Source organism: Thermobia domestica, chromosome 5, assembly GCF_964235325.1.
Source record: "Thermobia domestica chromosome 5, izTheDome1.hap1.1, whole genome shotgun sequence".
NCBI classification, from domain to species: Eukaryota; Metazoa; Arthropoda; class Insecta; order Zygentoma; family Lepismatidae; genus Thermobia; species Thermobia domestica.
The window spans coordinates 129183406-129205258 of record NC_137458.1 but is presented as its reverse complement, the minus strand read 5'-3'; the positions used below and the strand labels follow the sequence as shown (position 1 = coordinate 129205258).

The 21853-nt window shown below is 36.1% G+C and overlaps 1 protein-coding gene across 1 annotated transcript in view; it reads left to right on the top strand.

The window, feature by feature from the left end:
• VGlut (Vesicular glutamate transporter) overlaps window positions 1-21853 on the top strand; it is a 436140-nt gene that overhangs the window by 326537 nt on the left and 87750 nt on the right. Inside the window, exon 6 of the mRNA XM_081759097.1 lies at window positions 18399-18517. Coding sequence (XP_081615223.1) covers window positions 18399-18517 — 119 coding nt within the window. The remainder of the gene's footprint in view (window positions 1-18398; window positions 18518-21853) is intronic.

Genomic DNA, 21853 nt, shown 5'->3' with positions numbered 1-21853 from the left:
TTCCTCACATGAAAAGATGAAATTTCTCTATTATAATACAAAAAGCTCTGTAGAGCATATGGCTATAGAGCTTTACTGTATAAAATATGAATCCAAAGAATACAACTGTATGTCATCTTCTATATGCATTATGGTTAGCGTTTTACAAGTAAGTGTTGTTTAGATTGGGACTTGGGTTGGAAGAGTGGCTTAGATCATTTCTGCACGATCGTAAGCAAGAAATCGTCTTACGCCACGATCACGTGTGACTGTACCATATAGCTACGTTATCGCTACGTGCATGAAAAACATTTTCCCACTCCACTTTGCTCTTCCACGACGTTTTACTTCACACACGTGTGTATCAAATAATATTAATATAAATTGGGACTTTTCCCTTTCATTTGCTCAACGTAGTTCATTGGAAATGAATTCTGGACTGCTTTTTTGACTACTGTCCCCTTAATAATGGCAAATTTTATTGCCTCCTCCCCGGATTTACATTCAAACGGAACCACTGTATGATGTATAAAGGGGTGATATGTTTATGTACTTTATTTACAAATCACGCATATCACATCCACAGCTGATGAACTGTATGATTAAACCCATATTACTGATTCACCCAGATATCATGGAGGAACGAGAAATAAGACTTGACGAATATTTTAGATGTTACTTCAATTCTTATTTAAAGGTACATGCGTTAATATGACAAATATGACATGCTTTGTTCATATGTTAATATAATGATATAATTCTTAAATATTAGTACAATGAATTACTTATCTTAACTTCTTTCTGCAGTAATTGTTGCTTGCTTGCTGCTAAACCACATGGTTGCTTGCTACCATCATACTTTGTCTTCGGTCACACATAAACTGACACTCTAAAACACTGCTACGAACATGTAAATCTTGTCTATTAATGAACATGTGTTTTTCTCTAAAGACTATGAATAAATATGTTTTTCTAAAACTATGAATGAATATGTTTGCCTAGTTGCACTTCACAACACATTGTCGAATGCACAGACACAACTTGAATAGAACACTGAAGGCACTGTTGCCAGCCAATGCAAACACAACTCACTAAAAACTCACCAGAAAAATCACTAAGAGAATCACAAAGAATTCACTAAAACCATTAAACTATATACAAAAAATGAAACTGATATGAATAAAAATAATACACATATGCAAGCTTATCCATCCTCCCCCTCCTTGATTGAACACAATCAATTAATATTCTAGGGGCAAAGGAATTAATTTAGCAACACTGCGCCGAAAAATGCCACTTTTACACTTCACAGTTGCCACTCGCACTAAATTATCACTACCCGGATGAACTTCTTTAATCACACCTAACTTCCACACTTGAGGAGGAACATTGTCTTCTTTTAACAATACGACCATGCCCGGTTGAAGATTAGGCTGAGCTGACTTCCATTTTCTTCTTTGTTGTAACTGGTTGAGGTAATCCCTTGACCAACGTTTCCAAATATGCTGCTTCATTTGTTGAATCCGTTGCCATCTGCCTAGTCTGTTGATAGGTACGTCCAGTAGATCTGGTTCCGGAAGACTGAGAAGTATAGCTCCAATCAAAAAATGTCCTGGACTGAGATACATTGGATCTGTAGGATCGTTGGAAATGGCTGTCAATGGTTTTGAATTTAGAATGGCTTCAATTTGAATAAGTAACGTATTCAACTCTTCGTATGTCAGACTTGCTGTTCCTGCTGCACGCCGTAGGTGGTACTTCATGGATTTTATTGAACTTTCCCATGACCCCATGTGAGGAGATCTGGCAGGAATGAATTTCCATTCTAAACCTTCTTGAGCTGAGTGTTCCAGGATGTCCTTTCTGTTAGTCTTGGATTCAAAAAATTGTTGCAATTATCGATTGGCGCCAACAAAGTTTGAACCATTGTTGCTACAGATAGATAAGCATTTTCCTCGCTTAGCAATAAATCTCTTCAATGCTGCGATGAAGGCTTGAGAACTTAAGGCTGAAACTATTTCTATGTGAACTGCTCTAGTGGCTAAACAGATGAACAACGCTGCATAGACTTTCATTTGAATTTTGCTGCGAGTCGTGGGCTTGACATAAAAGAATCCTGCATAGTCAACTCCCACGTGTACAAATGGTCTTGCTTAATTTACTCTCTCCTTGGGTAAGTGTCCCATTAACTGTGATGAACTTGTTGATCTCCACTTGAAACAAACCAAACAATTGTGTACTATTGCTTTGACCATCTTCTTAGCTCTTGGAATCCAATATCTGGTACGCAAAGATGCAATAAGAAGCTGTGGTCCTGCATGAAGCAACCTTTTATGTTCTTCTTTGACTATCAGATGGGTGAAATGATGACCTGCAGGTATAATGAATTGGTGCTTGTTGTCGTACTCCAAGTTTGAATGTTCCAATCTTCCTCCTACTCTTAGCATTCCTTCCGTGTCCAGAAATGGAAAAAGATCCTTGATTGGGCTCTTTGTTGAAACTTCCATTTGTTGCTGCAAGTTCAATATTTCTTCATGATAGGTAGTATGTTGTACTATCTTGATACATCTGTGTAACGCTAAACGAAGTTCCGAAGCGTCAAGACTATCGGTTTTTCTTTCTAATTTCTTGGAAAGACAATTCTGTTTGAATCGCAAACAATATGCTACTACTCTCAACATTTTGTTTAACGATGAATATCTTTTCATATAGCTTGTTTCATGAACTGCCACCAAACTTATCATGACCTTCTTCTCTTCTGGAATATTAGCCGGCTCATTTTGTTTTTGACATGGCCATTCTGCTGTGTGAAGAAACTCTGGACCATGCCACCATTCTCGAGACTGAATAAGAGTGTTGGGATCCGCTCCTCGACTAACTATGTCTGCCGCATTTTCTTTACTAGGCACGTGGTGCCATTGATTGATTGATGTGATTCTCTGAATTTGAGCCATCCTGTTGGATACAAATGTCTTCCAACGATTGGGAGGTGATTTGATCCATGATAAAACTATCGTCGAGTCTGTCCACAGGTGTATACCACTGACCTCTATTTTCAATATGGAGAGTGTTTTGTCTATTAGCTTCGCAAGTAACAGTGCTCCACATAATTCCAATCTAGGCAAGGTTTGCTTCTTCAGTGGTGCAACCTTCGACTTTGAACAAAGTAAATTAACTTCAATGTTTCCTTGATAGTCTGTAGCCCTGATATACACTACTGCTCCAAACTTTTCTTCACTTGCATCACAAAAACCATGTAATTGAATTTCCTTAACGTTCTCCGAAGACATTACGTTTCTTGTAATTTGTATCTTCGCCATCGCAAGTAACCAAGACTTTAATTGATTCCACTCAACTTGTAGGACTGTGTCTAATGGGTCATTCCAATCCATTCCTGTCTTCCACAACTTCTGTAAGAAATTCTTGTATTTGATGACAATTGGAGCGATTAGACCTAATGGATCGAAGATAGATGACACTACGCTGACGACTTGTCTTTTTGTCATTGCAACATTACGTTCTACTGCAGTTCCCTGTTTACAAATTTTGTTCGAAATTACAAGTTTGTCTGTTAATGGAATCCATGCCATTCCTAAAGTCTTAACACCATCTTGCAGTCCAAGTATGATTGGTTGTTGTTTTTCCCTGAAGTCTTCATTTGTGGTTGTAGTTTGTAAAAAATGCTTCTCACAATTTTATTCTTCCGGCGTGTAAATCTTAGTCTGAAGATCTTCGAGTTCCCAAAATTTTCTCAATTGTGTATCCAAGCCTGTCTCCATCTGAGCAAAACATGAAATTACCGACTGGTTGGCTTCTTCGGGTATTGAAGGCATATTTCCGACGACAACGTATTCTAGCTTCGTTTCCTGCAAAACTGGATAATGTCCTTTTCTAGTCTTCTGGCCTGGCTCAAGGAGACTAGAATAACCCCGCACCTATAAGCATGTCCACTGACGACGAGCGATTAAAATTTGGATCGGCTAAGCAGATATTCTTTGGAAAGTTCCAATTACTGTAATCAATATCCTTAGAAGGTATGCAACCCGTAATGTTTGGCAATACTAAACAATCGACCACTGCATTAAAATCACATGTTCTTGAATAAATATGAACCTCAACACTGTACTGAGCTTCGGAGGTTACAGAATTGATACCTCTAATGGGAACACGATTTTTCGTTTTCTTGAGACCTAATCTATGAACTTAAGCTTCGCTTACAAAATTCGATTGAGATGCTGCATCTAATAACACTCTGCATTGTTGAAAACGACCTTTAGTGTCTGTTACGTTAACTAACGCTGTTGCTAATAAGACTTGCTGACCATAATTAATCTTAAATGAGCAATAAGAGTCCTGTGGTTGAACTTTAACCTGATTCTGTTACTTAACTTTAGGTACGTTAGTAGTATTGTTATTTGTTTTGCTTGAACTGTCTTTGTTAGTAACCTCCTGAGTAATATCTTCATGCAACAGTGTATTATGCTTAAAATTACATTTCTTACAAGTACTTGATTTGCATGCCCTTACTTGATGTTTATTACCTAAGCAATTAAAACATAATTTATTTTGCTTCACGAGCTCCTTTCTTTGATTAATGTTAGCACTCAGAAATTCTGGGCAGCGAAAAACAGCATGCGTTTCTTTGCTACGGCAAATATTACATGCATTTGGAAGCACAGAAACAAACGAACTCATTTGACTGTTATTCTTTCTTTTTGCTTTGGACTCTACACTTTTGTTGTCATAAGTACTTTCAGATTGAGTAGGACGAATGTTTTCTAACATTTGACAACGACCTTCTAAATGAAAATAATTCCGATAACGATGGAAAGGAGTCACTACTTTGCTCAGCTTCCCATTCCCTTTTGCTTGCCGAATCAAGTTTTTCTACTAAATGTTGTGTTAGTAGTACGTCATGCAAAGGTTTGTCCAAATTCAATGCTTCAAGGGCTTGAAAATTACTGCGTGCAGTATTTACAAATTGTCTAATGTCTTTAGCGTTTTCTTTCGTTACTGGCTTGATATTGAGCAACCCTCGTACATACGTCGAAGCTATCAACCGTTTGTTTTCGTAGCGTTCAACAAGAAGCTTCCATGCAATTTCGTAATTTACTTCTACCGTTGGCAGATTTGCTATTAATGTAAATTCTTCTCCCTTGAGCGATGTGCGCAAATATTGAAACTTACAAACTGTACTTAATGATTCATTATTGTGAATAAGGGAAATGAAAATGTCCTTAAAGGGCGACCATTCCTCGTATTTACCGCCAAATGTGGGCAAGGAAATTTTAGGCAACTGTACTGAATTGCTAGAATTTGTAGCTTTGTTATTTGCTGTCCCTGAATCCGTTTTTTGTTCAAAACTATCAATAAATTCTTGTAACTTAACCTTTGAATCATAATACAGTTCCTCGAATGTAATTCTGTGCGTTTCTTGTTCACCCGTCTCATCTAAGAGCTCTATTGCTGACTGTATCTCATCGAACTTAATAAAAAACCCTTCAAGTGCAACTAGCCTCGTTCTTGCTTCTTGTATGCTAGGTTTATTTTCATTCTGTAGTTTTTGAAGAAATGTCTGTATTCTTGTTGCCTGACCTTTGACCGAAGCACGTTTCTTAATTAATTGACCCAACTGCACTTCTGCCATTGTTTTAGTCCAACTACTCAAACCACTGACAATATATTTTACTTTTCACTTCTGAGTGACCTACAAACGTGTAACCTTGAATTCAGCTGGGTTGAATGCACACACACCACTGTACTGATACGAACAGTTCTGTCCTGCTTATGACAGCAGCACCCACACAAACACACACGAGAACAAACAATGCAAAGTCACGTTTCTCGTTCTGATATCCGGTGGACGGAGGACCAAAAAAAATGATGATGTATAAAGGGGTGATATGTTTATGTACTTTATTTACAAATCACGCATATCACATCCACAGCTGATGAACTGTATGATTAAACCCATATTACTGATTCACCCAGATATCATGGAGGAACGAGAAATAAGACTTGACGAATATTTTAGATGTTACTTACTTCAATTCTTATTTAAAGGTACATGCGTTAATATGACAAATATGACATGCTTTGTTCATATGTTAATATAATGTTATAATTTTTAAATATTAGTACAATGAATTACTTATCTTAACTTCTTTCTGCAGTAATTGTTGCTTGCTTGCTGCTAAACCACATGGTTGCTTGCTACCATCATACTTTGTCTTCGGTCACACATAAACTGACACTCTAAAACACTGCTACGAACATGTAAATCTTGTCTATTAATGAACATGTGTTTCTCTAAAGACTATGAATAAATATGTTTTTCTAAAACTATGAATGAATATGTTTGCCTAGTTGCACTTCACAACACATTGTCGAATGCACAGACACAACTTGAATAGAACACTGAAAGCACTGTTGCCAGCCAATGCAAACACAACTCACTAAAAACTCACCAGAAAAATCACTAAGAGAATCACAAAGAATTCACTAAAACCATTAAACTATATACAAAAAATGAAACTGATATGAATAAAAATAATACACATATGCAAGCTTATCCACTGTATGTGTCTACTGTTTTCTCCTGTTTTTTAGCTTCAAATCTCGTGCTTTTCCAATTGACTGGTCTGGCAACACTGTATCAACCTCATGGGTTTCTGCGTTTGTTTTGCGGAGTTGCTGTTGTCGTGCTTATATGTTGAGTAGGTTGAAGGGCGTTTGGGAGGGGAGGTATGAGTGGTTTTCTGTGTTACCTTACAGGGCTGCCTCAGGGGCGGATCCAGGGTGAGCAATCGGCCCCCCAGAAGAGGAAAGTTTCTTACATATAAATGAAACCCATCCCAGAGTTTGGAGCTCTTAAAAGTAACTATAAGTAGGAATATTACAACCCACCGCTGCCCCCAGAAGTCCGTCCTGGATCCGCCCCTGTGGTGGCTAGAAGTCAATTCACGGCTCATTTATTAGTTTGCTTTTGTTATAATATTGTTAAAGCTACTGTTGTGTTAGACCTGTCTGGGATACTAACGAGGGTGGCGGACAAGTCAACCAAAATGGAGCCCATACAGACTCAAATACGTGTTATATGGAGACCATTTTAAATATCAAAATTCCAACATTGTTTTAGTAACATGAATAGCTAAGCTTTGTAAGGGCGCCTTATGTAAAGGGCACACTGCACTTTTCGCGGGTTCTTTACTAATAACAATCGTGCGAGAATTTGTTATTTAAAAAAACTTATACCTTTATTTATAATATGATGTTTTGGAGAGCGTATCAGGACATGTCCTAGTGGGCCAGTCATCACACAAAATAATTGCATTCCAACTTTGTAAAAAAGAAAGAAAAAGAAAGCTCATATTGAATTTAATAAAAACAACTAAAAGAGCTATTTGTGTGGTAGACAGAAGTGTGAGAACTGTTATTAAAATTGATATACGAGTATTATTCAAAGTACAGGGGATAGACAAAAAAAATTAAAAACACTTCATACAGGACACGTAAGTTTGGCCCACCACTGTACAACACGTGTTGCGATTGCCGATCGTTTTTTGTTTTCAATGTGTCATGTGGACCTTCCTCTTCCGTCAGCAGTAACCAGTTCACCTGTGAGTCTCGTGGTGTGAAAGTGGTGCGGTAAAATGGGCGACCTGACAGACTTCCAAAAAGGCATGATCGTTGGTGCCCGTCTGTTTAGAGCTTCAGTGGCAACAGTGGCAAACATTGTGGGAGTATCGAAAGGCATTGTGTCCAATCTCACGACGGCATACACAATTCATGGGCAAACGACGTCTGCAAAGCACAACAGTGGTCGAAAGACAATCCTATCAGATAGGGACCGGAGGGCATTAAAACGAATTGTAGCAACTAAAAAAAAGACCACTGCAATGAAAATTACGTCTGAACTCAATTTTTCCTACAGAATCCGTTTTCAGTGAAAACAGTGCGACGGGTAATTCAGACTGGGCCGCTATCGCCAAACCCCTGGTCACAGCAGTAAATGCGAAGAGGCGTATCCAGTGTTGCAAGGACCACAAGGTGTGGACTCATGAGCAGTGGAAACACGTAATGTGGTCCGATGAATCGACCTTCACCTTGTTTCCAACAACCGGTCGTGTTTACGTATGGAAAACATCGTCGGAGGCCTATGATACAGACTGTCTGCTCCCAACTGTAAAACATGGGGGTGGTTCTGTTACAGTGTGGGCAGTAATATCGTGGTTTTCTTCAGGTCTCATCATAGCCCTGCATGGAATGATGAATGCTAAGGCGTATGAGGCCATTTTGGGGGACCAGGTTCTACCCATGGTACAAATATTGTTCTCTGATGGTAATGGCATCTACCAAGATGATTTAGCACCCTGTCACGCTACAAAAACGGTGAAATCATGGTTTGAGGAGCATGACCAGGAATTATCACACCACTCCTGGGTCCCACAATCACCAGATCTGCACATCATTGAGCCATTGTGGTGTGAGTTAGAAAGGCGTGTTTGGTCTCATTACCCTCCACCAGCATTTCATAAGGAACTGGAGCATGTTTTTGAGAAACAATGGTACAAAATTCCACACACCACGATTCAGGAGCTGTATACGTCCATTCCACATTGGATCTAAGCTGTTTTGGACGCAAAAGGAGGCCCCACACCATACTAGGTATGATTTTCACACTTTTGGAAACGTTTTAGAATTTTTGTCCAACCACTGTATATATATGTACATAAACCCCCTCCACTATTGACCACTGGAATAGACAAGCAGCTGATGCTCTCAAGTACACTCTATTAGTATAGTGATATCAAAAATTGATTCTGAGCTCCTCCGTGGCTAAGCGGTTAGCGTACGCGCCTTTGGCGCGGGAGACCCGGGTTCGATTCCCGGCGGGAGCTCATGTGGTTCGGATTCCACGTTAATCAGTAGGTCCACGTCTCATATAGCCTCGCTGCTGAACGGGACGATAAACTCAAAAATCAACTCAACTAAAAAATTGATTCTGCTAATATGCAGTATATTCAATTTGTGATCCCCGATAGTATGACTTTTTTTTACATATAATTTATCACGACTATTGTACAGTCATGTTACAATCATCTATAACTGGTTATTACGGATTCATTCCTTCTTTACGGATTCTTTCCTTGTTTTGTTTGTAATATTTTGATTATTGCCCGTGTGTACTGCAGCGACATCTTTGATATCGATATCGACATCTTTAATATTGAAGTATTAAATGCTTGAACATGTTTTAATGATAGTGCAAAGAAAATGAAAAATTATTTCTTTGTTTTGTGTATTGGAAAAGTGAAAATTGCTGTTATTGTGTTCATGTGCTGTTATCTTCTAGGAACTATGAAATTCACTTATTGTTATAACTAATGCATATGGACTCCTGTACCTGCCTGTATTATCCTGAGTTTACATTGTAACCACTAACTTACAATTAGAGAACTACTGTACATGAATTAGAAAGTAGCGAACTCAGATACAGCTCTATGTATACTCTCACCTCTGTGTACTGAAATAAAATATTCACTCTGATGACGCAAGAGTACATGAAATTCTATCTGGACATGCGGGAACATTTCAGCCTGTAACAAATAGTCAGTGTATTATCTTTAAACCCAAAATGGCCTACAGTATGTACACGATTGCTTTCATTAAATTTTGATTTGGTTCAGCATATTCTTTTTATTTTCTTGAAAAACTGCATATAAAAGAAATCTCAAGCAAAACCAATACTTCTGAAAATCCTGCCATGTGATTGAAGTCACTTGTAAACAAGGAAATTAGTTCGCAACTTTCCCACATGCACAAATAAATCAAACTAGTAACACACATCATCACAAAACCAGTGTTGCCAATTTAGCCATTTTATACCTAAATCCAGCTATTTGAGATGATGATTAATTAACCAGTAAATATTTAGTTTAGATATTAGCTATATAATTTTGCACTATGTTGAGTTCAAAGTTGAAAATTTCTAATTATTTGTGCTTAGCAGTATTTCAATATCTTTTCGAAATAAAAGTTCTCTAAAATTATTAATAAAAACATATTTTTTTATTTGCTCATCCTTCTCCTTGTAGTAGTATTTACATTGCCACACCGTAATTTATTTTGCATATCTTATTTATCATTGTCACTTACTAGAATGCTGGAATCTGACTTCTGAGGATTCCATATTCCTGTTGCCAGGGACGGATTAAGGCTTTTGGGGCCCTGGAGCCGACTATATCAAGGGGGCCCTATGTTACGAATAATTTCAGCGAATAAATTTTCTTTGCTGCCTTCCACAGCCTCATAGGCTTATCGAAACACCGAGAACTATGCTGTAATATTTTAATGTGCTCCAAGTTTACAATAATAGGTTTAATTACATTCATTATTAACAGCTAAATGCTCATATACTGCAGTGTAACACAGTATACAGAATCAAGCACAAACATCCCATTTACGCTTTTTGTGGTCATGGTTTTCACACAGAAGATGCGTGTTTGTTGCGTAAATAGTCTTTAAACGCATAATATCTGCAAATGTGGGAAGTATATTTACAGATAACACTGTATTAGGAAATAAGGGTCATGTTGTAAAAATCCTCCATTACTACACGAAATAGTATGATCTTAATGCCATTTTGATTAAAGATAAGAATGCTGATGCTGTATTAGAGTCTGCTTCGCAGATATCAATAATTAGACAGGATTTACTTTCACCTAAGGCTAAGATATTGAATATCGACACACGAATAAAAAGAATTACTCAGAATTCTCTTCTGATAAACAAGATAGCAATTGTACGTTTCAAAATTAATGGGAGAACATTTCATCATGCTTTTCGCGTGTTAAGTAACTGTTCCCAAGACATCTTGTTAAGGAATGATTTTTTAGTATTTCACTTAGGAAATGATTTAGTCAGAGAGCCCAAATTGATTTGAATAGGAACGTTTTGTTGTTAAGAAGATTTGGAAAACCTCCTAGATTTGCTCTAAATAATGACAGAGATATTTCAAAGGAATTGTCACCACAAGCTAATAATTTGGTTTGTAATAGAGGCCCAAAGTAGCTCCCTCCCTCATAAAATAGGTATCGTGAAGACGCTGGTGGAAGCAAACTTATTCTAACTTTAGCGATACCACGAGCGTAGGGAGCGGGGAAAAAATTAGCATGGGTCTGAAGCCTATAATATAATAAGTTGATTGCTATATTTTAGTATTAAAGAGGGGAATTTTTTTTTGGGGGGGGGGGGCAATTGATTCTGAGCTCCATTGGCTCCGCCCTTAATCCGCTCCTGCCTGTAGCTAATTTCAACATATTTGTGAACAAGAATTTTGAGTAGCTAATATTACCACAGAGATTGAGGAAGAAGAAAAGAATTCAAGGGATGTGTAGCAGCATCTCAACAATAATGCAAGCAAAGCGTACTGTAAATATTTTATTTGAGAATAACGGAAAGAATACTACAATACAGAAGACAATACAAAAGAAGACAAGACAATACAATACAAAAAAAATCTTTGCTTACTTTATCGTTAAATTCTGTTAGCTATAATTTTATAAGGGTTTGCCAAATTCTACGCGTCATTTAACTATTTTTAAGCAACCTGCAGACAACAGTGCATCAAACTTCTTTACACCTTCTTACAATTTTTTTAAGTACAGTAAAGTCCGACGTTTGCACTTGAGCCATACTCATAAGAAGATACATGCATTCAAAACCCAATCACTCTGCGGAAGACTCCTTTTCTTCAATCAATTCCAAATGAGGGGCCGCGCTAGCTTAGTGGTAGCCGGTGGGCGTAGCCGAGCGGTCTGAGGCGTTAGGCTGATGATAGTGAGGTGAAGCTATTGGGGGTTCGAGTCCCTCTGTAGTAGCAAGGGTGGAATTTTAACTGTCCTCGATATTTCTGTGTTCGTGTCCCTGTCGTGTCTAGTAGTCCTGAAAAGTGGTTGAAGTAGAAAATAAGTCAGGAAGTTTAAAAAAAAAGAAGTGGTAGTGCGTTCACCTCTGGTGTATGGGGTCCCGGGTTCAAACCCTGCTCTCGCCAAGGAACTTTGTGGTGGACAAACGCCGTGTGCGTGGGTTTTCTCGGGGTTCTCCCGTTTCCTCTCACTTTCTTCATTTCTCATCATTACCGTCTCCTTTAGCCTAATCGTGGAACGTAAAACTCAAAAATTTCATTTCATTTCGAAACGATACTATTCTTAGTTTTACACTTAGTGAGATAGCTCCTGATACTACGCCCTTTGCACTCCTTTGGATTCCATACAAGTCGTCTCTTACATTTATTGCATTCGTAAATATTCATACATTCTATTTAAATCACAGCATTGCATTAATAGAACAATTCACATATGCATATACTTTACATAGTACAATGCAAACAACAAAGAATTTAAGTGAATAAACTATTGCTTAGTACCTCACACAGGTATCATATGTAGGGTCAGGTGTACACCCAGAATTTTTTGTTCGGAGGGTTCCGAGATTCGGAGGTGTGCACGACGTCTTTGTAGGATTGAACGGGTATTATTCTGCATGCGCAAAGACGATAAGTAATTGTAAAATTCTTCCACCTATATTTTCAGAAAAAATTATATAACTATGATTGTTTTTATTATACGAGAAAGAGTACAGATGAACTGTAAGATCAAATTATCATGCTATACCAATCATTTTCCTATTAAACAAGTATAGTTTTATTGAGAAAATGTACAAATATATGTTGAGTTAGGAAGTTTTAGGGGGTGCGGACTCCGTGGATCCCCCCGTGGATTTGCCACTGAGTAGAGTGTCCACCTAAGTCGCAAGGCTACGTGGTTCAATTTCAAGACATGCAAATTTGTTGGGCGATAACATCGTGTTCATAAATTTTCTCAGAACTCTGCTTTCTCTGATAATTTATTTGCACCAATTTTTCCTTACTCATTAACTTGAAGTATCTTTCAAGGATATAACCATAGAACATATGCTTTCACTTCTGTAAACGTGTGTCATGATGTTAAACAGATCAACCTCCTTCATTTTCACATACACATACAAATGTGTGATTTCTCTAATTACTTGCTTGCAATTATGCTTGATATTACACGGGATTGGACATAGTGAGATAGTTTCATTCCGGAAAATAAACATATGAAATACTACACTGGTAACATAGCTAAAACCCCATCATAATCAAAATGTGTTAAGTTTTAATAGCAGAAAATCAAAACTACTGGCAACCTTGCGTACAGAGAGAGCTTAAAAGAGAAAATGGGTGAAGCTACAAGCTAGCTCATTCAAAATGTTTCTACAACCTTGAAAAAAAAAGTGCCGTAGATTCTAAATGGAGGAGTAGCAAGTAGTAAAATGGAAGAGGAATCAATAACAGAAACAGAAAAATCGTGGGGGACAAAATGTGAAGAATGTAAGGGGAAAAGAACAATTTGAAAGCAAAATAGAGATAAACACAATAATGGTTGGATGACGTCATGCAGTTGGGCTACCCCATCACTTCCCTTGTCGTTCTTTGTAGCAATTCTTATTCATGTTCTTGATAATAATAACAAATCTTTTCCACTGCAATCGAGGGTGCAAATATATATAAGTTTTATCCTTTTCTGAGTTCCTTTCAGATTCATACAAGTGCAAACTTTCCAATGCTTTCTCTCAAAGTGTGTTACATTATGTATACGTAACATACTTGTAATGCGTTAATAAGCGAATGTGATGTAAATAACTCATATATTCTAATAGAAACAAACAGGTTTTGTTTTGTATATACAACTGATGGTAATTATTATTATGAAGTTATTGGCTTTTTGCTATAGCTCAGCAAAAGAAACTCACTAGAAACAATTAACTGGCGAGTTTTTGAATTATGATTAATGTTGCTTACGAAACGATAAATAAAGATTTACCGTTTCGTTTTTCTCATAAATTTTGTACAAGTATAGTCTCGTCACGCTTTGTAAAGGACCCCCACAATTTTCTTATGGAAAAATGTCTTTGTGAAATTTCTTAAATGTTTGATATTTCGATTATTCACACCTTTCTGAATGTAAGTCATAATGGAGACGACAGCTAGAAAGCCCTTATTAAGTCCATAATTAGGGTTTCCAACTAACCAATCTTTATAACTTCAATATGGTCGTTTGTAATTAAGTCACTTTTATTTAAAAAATAATACAATATTGGGGTTGTATAAAATGCTTGATTAATAAAATAGTTGAATAATTCAATTACTAGATAAGTCGGTGATCTAGAGATGGATTTTTAATACACTTGTGTCCAAGACGATCTGTGGGATCGAATTGTGGGAGAGATATCCCAGAACTATGCTGATGATCATATGACAGAAACATAGCAAATGCTGATTACAAGGCAACTACTCTGTGTGGGTGCATACTTTCAATTCACAATTGGTTTTGTTTGACATAGGCAGAAATGTTCAGTATTAATTTTAATTACCCGAACGGCTATGCAGATGCACAGCGTGTTTTCCCATTGCGGATCAGGCTATCAAATAACCCCTATGAAAATACATCCCACTCTTTTACAAGCACCCATTCGTGGTAATGCACAGTCCTGGGAGGTGAATTTCGGGTTACAATCGGACATCCAAGAGTGTCTCAGATATGTACAATCTGATTAAGGACAAAGAAGCGTGTTGGCCACTCCACACGTGGGATATCCTTATATTCCAGATACTATTCTCTACCTGAAGCCTGTGTTAGCAGTCATTATTGTCAATTAAACGAAACCTAGGGCCATATGCACAGCTTATACGATGTTGCAGGTGTTTGTCGAATAAAATAGTAATATAGTTACTTTTATTTAATGTATTACATAAATCTGTCAGCCTGTGCATACTGACTCTTTCCGTTTCTAATGGACAATTTTTTCGACAAACTTTTAAAAAAATAGATGTAGAATATAATAAATTATATTCAGACGCGTATCTTAAAACAAAATAAGTAATGTCTAGGGTAATTCACTTAATAAACAGGTTTATAACTTAGGATCTTATCTACATATGAAATCATAACACATTAGTACCTCTATTAAAATTTTATTCAGAAAGAGTTGATAAATTCTATGAAATATCTTTCTTTAAAAGTGCATGAGATATTCATGTTAGATATTCTGTTCTCTAATTCCTTAATTTTTCTCTAGTTTTAGTAAACTTCATTAAGCTAAGGTTTCTCTAATTATGTGCCTGGGGCAGACAGAAGGGTTAGCCCTCACTAAAAGCGTCCTCGGTCAACTTTAACTTATAAAGGGCATTCACTCACTACATCAAAAGCCCTGGCCTACAACCCTATTTCGTGTACCCCCTTAAATAGGAGATGCACTAAAAGGATATCTATCTAAATACTTATTATAGGAATAGGTAGGAAAGGAGAATGAGTTCGCCTTATAGTAGCGAAAGATCCTTAAATAGATTTGGCAGGTAAAGGTTAAATAAGAACCATACTCCCTGAAATAGATGTGATTCAAAAAATAATCTAAAAACTCTATCAGTAGCCTCTCACAAGTCTACTTCGAGGGATCGAACCCAGGAATCTGTGTTCAGAGTATTCATAAAAACCTAATGTGTCCTGCAAGAGGAACAAATTACTTTATAACCGACCAAAGCCGTATACAGCTTCAGTTTTGAACACGTACTCAAAAATTCTATCAGGGAATTGTTAATCTAAATGCCATATCCACCTAAATATGGAATGTAGCATTTCAAGGATCAAATCTTGTCCAAATTCTACAGGGCCTAATTCCCTAGCAAAAATCTGTTCCTTGAATTAGTATAAGAATTATTTTTTCTATATCCCTTCTTCTTACAGGACCTCATTATAGTTCAAGAAAGAAGTCCCTTTAAAATGAAAACCTACTAGAAGGTAGAACCTAATATAGCTCATGCCTTCTACCCTATTTAAGACTCGGAGAACCTAACGAGTCCAAACAAGACCTCCGTAATACTCCCCCTTCATTTACTTGAAGACCTAATATTCGCTTACGGGGAGAAAAAGCTCCCACTCGGCTCACCGAGCCGAGTAAGTCCTATAGACTACATTTTGGAGACTGTTCGAAGTCTCCCCCAAGACTGACGGTCAACTGACCCCTTCTCTGTAAAAATCTAGCTATCATATCATAAGCTATGTAGAAAAAACGAGCGGTGTGGAGGAAGGTTCTCCTGCCAAAAAGCTTTCTCTGAATGCTTTGAAACTGACTGTTATTCCCTGAAACAGAGTTGCTATCTAACTATTCTTTTTACTAGAGGTATTTTTATGTAATAACTGAAAATAGAAATAATATAAATATACATAGTAAATACAACAATTACATTTACATGCAATTAATAATAATTATAATTAATCACCCAATGCCAAGATCTGGATTTCTTAACCTAATAATAATAATAACTTAAAATATATAAATCAATACCAATATACTGACATAAAACAACATTTAAATTTAAAGCATTATTTAAACATAAAAACCAGCAAGTGACACCAAAACTGTCACTCGCACAGGATAACGTTCTAATAGATCGTATTCGCCAGAGTATCCTGCGGGAATATATGCAGCATTGTCCATACCTATCATGTGATGCCATCCAAGATCAAAAATCCGGCACCGTCATAGCGATATTGTTTTACAAAATTAGCAGTGTGGGCTGACGTGGCCTTGGACACTTTATGAACACCTGGACCCCAGAGAAGATATAAAGAATCGAAAAATCACACATTAAAAGAAATTTAGCGAAAACCATTTTCCCAAAAGAAAAGTGCGGACTCATTCGAGTATTTGGCTTTGGATGTAGTCAGTGGTGTAAGGTTAGAATTTTTGGTAGGTATATTCCCGACTATTTTCACAAATATAGCTTATTACATCCCCTTCGTTCTCTCGTAAATTTAAGGCTATATACGTTGGACTATAAACATATTAGGTGGTTATACGGCGTATACAAAGTACTACCATATAAGACTCGTTACATCCCTAGAAGTAGTTTTGGTAAACATTTCGCACTTATTGATAGGAAATTTAAATGCTATACAGGATAACTGTTGAATGCTATACAGGATAGCTAGAAGAATTGATTTTTAAAATAATTCCCAGATTCCTTAATCAATGTTCCAATAATTTTTAAAATAATCAACCAATTCCGTAATCAATGTTCATTCCCAAATGAACATTAAAAGTCGTTCATAGTACAGAATTACCAGTAAGTAATTTTAACAAGGCAATTTTCCAAAGGATATATAGAATGCAAATATGTTCACTAAACTTCTGACTTCTTACAAGCATAAGTAACGTAATAGAAATAATAGTATAAAATTTAATCAAATATTAGACAAAAAGTTCTATTATTAAAAAACTAGGAAATTTTCGTAGTCAATTTAATGTAGTTTAATTTAGTACTCGAAATGTTTTCCAGTAGGCTCCATAGCTTTTCAGATATTTTAGAAAAAATTAAATAAACTTATCTTTAGTCCCCTCCACCTCCACCGTCTGCCGATCTTCGGAGACTTTCAGGATGTTCTTTAGAGCACTCCTCACAACTATGACTAATTTCAAAACTACACAATTTATTTATTTATTTATTACTTTTGCTTCGTTGATTGAACTGCTTGAGTCCTTCGAATACTTTATTGACTTCCATCATTGATTGCAGACCATAAATTAGGTGAAATTATTACTACTTATGACTGAAATCAATTTAAACACTGTATATCAATGAATACGCTTTGAGGGTGTTAAAAATTAAGAACGTTGTTGTCATGCCATGAATATGTATATGCATTTATCTTAATTATACGTGTTAGCAATGAATGCTATAAGTTTAGTAAGAAAATATAACATTAAATGTTCAAAATAAAAATAACTGCTTGCTTAACTAAAAATAGGAGGCATTTTTCACGTCCCTCCTTAGTTTAAAAAAAGTCGGGACTAGGACCGAAAAGAGAAAAACTATCCCGACTAAATTGTGGCATCTGGTAACCTTACAGTTTGAACAAAATACTGAAATGAAATCTCAGTTTAACGTAGGCTAAGGGAGACGGATGATTAAGGGAATGAATGATGATAGAATAATTAGTGGAATGAGGATGTAGGAGGAAATCGAAGTACCCTGAGAAAGCCCACGTATACGTTGTCATCTACCACAAACTTATTTGGCCGGGAATAGAACCAGGGACCTTTCGCACCAGAGGTAAGCGCTCTTTCAGTGAGCAACTGTGTCCTCCGTACAAAATATTACATTAAAGATGGACGCATTCAAACATCTAACAAACGATTACTTTAAAATATCTTAAATTTACTCTGTTCTACTCTAGTTCTCTCCTATGTATGTTAGTACCTCGTTACATCCGTTAGAAATAATGTTTTCAACTACATTCTAATTTTTCCCTTTTTCTCAATTTTTCTTAAAGGAACTCAAATACAATTGGTCCGTAGGAGTCGAAAGCGCTGTAGATTCATCATTCTTTTGGGGTTATCTTCTCACACAGGTGCCAGGAGGGTTTCTGGCTTCCAAATATCCAGCTAACAGGTAAGGGAATTTTGACATAGCAATTAGAGAAGTGTTTAACTCCAAACTTTAGATATAGATTTATCTTAGTTTGCTAGCTTCCTTACATTTTAAGAAGAAAAATTGTCTGAAAATATGAGTTTTAAAATAACTTAATGCATATCTGCTTATCTTCTCTTTTAAACTTTTACATACATTTTCTGGGGAATTAGGCAGAACGGGAATGAATCATCAAAAGATAACGAGAGATGTTGCGTTCAAGACTGAGTGGACACCTGCAAAATTCCTTATCTGATTGCTTCCAACGACATTTCTCAGTTGAATGAGGACAAGGAATACTTCTTGCATTTCTTATTAAAGAATGATAAAGGATAACCTACTGAATTTGCGCATACCCCATTTTCTCTTTACTAAATAGACACACATATTCAACACCTACTGCTAAATAGTGATTAATAGTAATTAAATATTGTATATATTATTCTTTTTACCATCTATTTAATAAATAAATCCAAACAAAATTGTGTTTCATTCCTCTGACACATAGTGGATTCATTTTTTAATTACTAGATAATAATTACGTGATTCGACATAGAATAGAAATGAGGCAAATAGCACCTCGCTTCTTAAAATAAACATTCGTACATAGTGTTCATTCTGACGCAACTAAAAGAGATCTTGAACGGCTTCTCCAATGAACCCAGAGCAATGTGCAACACATGTTTCCCTACTGAAATTCGTACAGTATAATTCTCAATTTACGTTTGTTTGTACTTCACGTTCCTTACGGTTTCAGATATTCTACAATTAAGCGAATGTATGTATTTTAAGCTTCAATTTGAATTTTCTCGAATTAACGTGTAACTCCATAATTAAGCCACGGTTTTCCGAGCTGTACTAAATAAGCGAACTGTCGCAGTTTAATTGCCACCGTAAGCACAGCAAATGAGTTTTGCATTTAATATTTTTTTATAAAAAAAAAAAGTAATTCAGATACTGTATTTGTAGCACATTGTAAACCTGTCTGGACCACTACTTAGAAAACAAACAGGATATCTGCCAAAAATATAACCTAAGTTTTACTTCTGACAGAAGAAATGGAGCGGTAGTCTAATCAATGACCACTAGAGTGCACCTATACACTGGAAATAATTAACGGAAAGATTGTAATTTACTTCAGGGCTGTATGCAAGGATTTCCGTAATAGAGAACCTATATTTAAAATTTGCATGTACAATTTTATTACAACAACAAGTTTGGCTACGGGCATATAATCTGAAGTACTCACTAACTTCCTCTATAAAAATTGTTGTGGAAGTACTGCAGGATTCTGAAGCATGTATTTTTGGATAGAGCACATATTAGTTCCTTAGTAAAATTTTGACCGGACTACGATAGGCCCCATAGTTTTGAAGCTATGGACCTTTAAAGTTCTTTTTTTTAAGTTTTCGGCAGCCTATAACTCCGAAAGGAAGCATTTGTGCACCCAGGTTGGTCTATACTTTTTGTCTCATCTTGGTGTCAGGAATCATCTCCCAAACGTTGTCGGTGTTGTTTTGAAACACCCTGTATATATCAGAAAATAAATATGACAAATTACAAAAAATATAAATATGTTAACACGTACCACAACCTCCTCAAGTGGCAGGCCAGCTTACTTGACTATTGGATTCGAATCTTAATTTCGAAAAGAGAAAGTATACAGATGAAGTGTAACATCAAATTTTCATGCTACTTCAATTGTTTTCCTGTTAAACAAGTATATTTTTATAGAGAAAGTTTATAAATGTATGTTGAGTTAGGAATAGTCTGTTCCTTTAGAATAGAATATTTAATTATGACAAATAGTCAAGCTGTTGTCTCGAGTATTATACGCAGACGTTTTGCAAATCTCTTAAATCGATGTAAGTTAAGTGAAAACACAAAAAGCTGGAAATAAAATTTAGCTTTGGGGCATTTTTGGATACAAAGGTTTTTACAATGTTCTTAAAGGAGAGCTTTGAAGCTAACTTATGCTCTATATATATGTTCCTAAGGTTGGTACGTCGTCATTATAATGTTGTCTGACGCATTTTTTTTAATATCTTTAGTTTGCTAAAACTCCTTTCATTGCCGTATAGCGAAAATAAAAATTTACCCAGTTTTACCTCCTCCCAATCCATCGCCCGGGGCACAAGCCCCATTTACACCCCTTAGTTACGACACTGGTTAGGAAGTTTTGAGAGGGGTGTGGACCCGATGGCACGCCCTCGTGGGTGCGTTCCTGTGTATGTCATTTACCATGGTATAAGATCGTACAAAATATACCACATTTAGCGAAATTACCATGCATAGAAATATATTATCATGTAAAGATAGGACAGGACCACTTTAATTATAGATAACTAAAAATAGATAGTAGGAGTATAGATTGTGAGGTGGGGTAATACGGTAGATACCTATGTATAGGTAGACGTATTATGCAAGAATCTTCGGAAATGGCGCCACCTATCTCCAACTTTCAAATTACTGTAAACTCTGACATACAAATTTAATAACATACCTAGACAGGAGACTCAACGTAACATATTAAAAATAAACCTTAGCCGATTTCTGCCTTCATATATACTTGGCGCATCTGAATATATTTTATAACGACTCACCAAGAGTAGTCGTCAACCTGGTTCGATCGTTGATATATGAATTTCGAGTGGTAGCAATTGTTTGCATGTAAAAATACCTTTAATAATTATACATATTATTATTCTCACCTTTTCTATAAGAATTATAAAGTCGATGAACGGTACTAAATGGTTTATTAGTTGATACACTTTATAATATATTTTCATTCAAACTGTCATGCACACAGACATGATGATTAGGTAACCATAAACAATTACATAGCAACTAATTACATAACACTCTCAATATCTTTTACAGATATTAAAAACATTCTTCTTTTGTTAATATTAAATTAACATCCTATTAAGTATAGTGCACATGTATGAGCACTTTCTGCCCAAGGTACAGGTAATTATTAAACTATCCAAAGTATTTCGTTATATAAAATGTCGCCCGACAATTGGACTGAATATAAAAGTCATAAGCGAGCTTGGCTTTTATCTTCAAGAACCACTGGTCCGTTTACAATAATGGTCTTACATTACATATGTTTATCACATTTTGATAGCCCCTCGTATGTATCTTCATTACATATCATAGATATAGATACATTTATAACAAATCTTTCACTTCATTAATACTTATCTTTTATTACATTAATTATATTTATTTCATTATCATTCATTACATTATTATTATATTTTATTATTAAAACGTCGTCGCCTATTTATTTAATCTTTGAAGGGTGCGAAATCA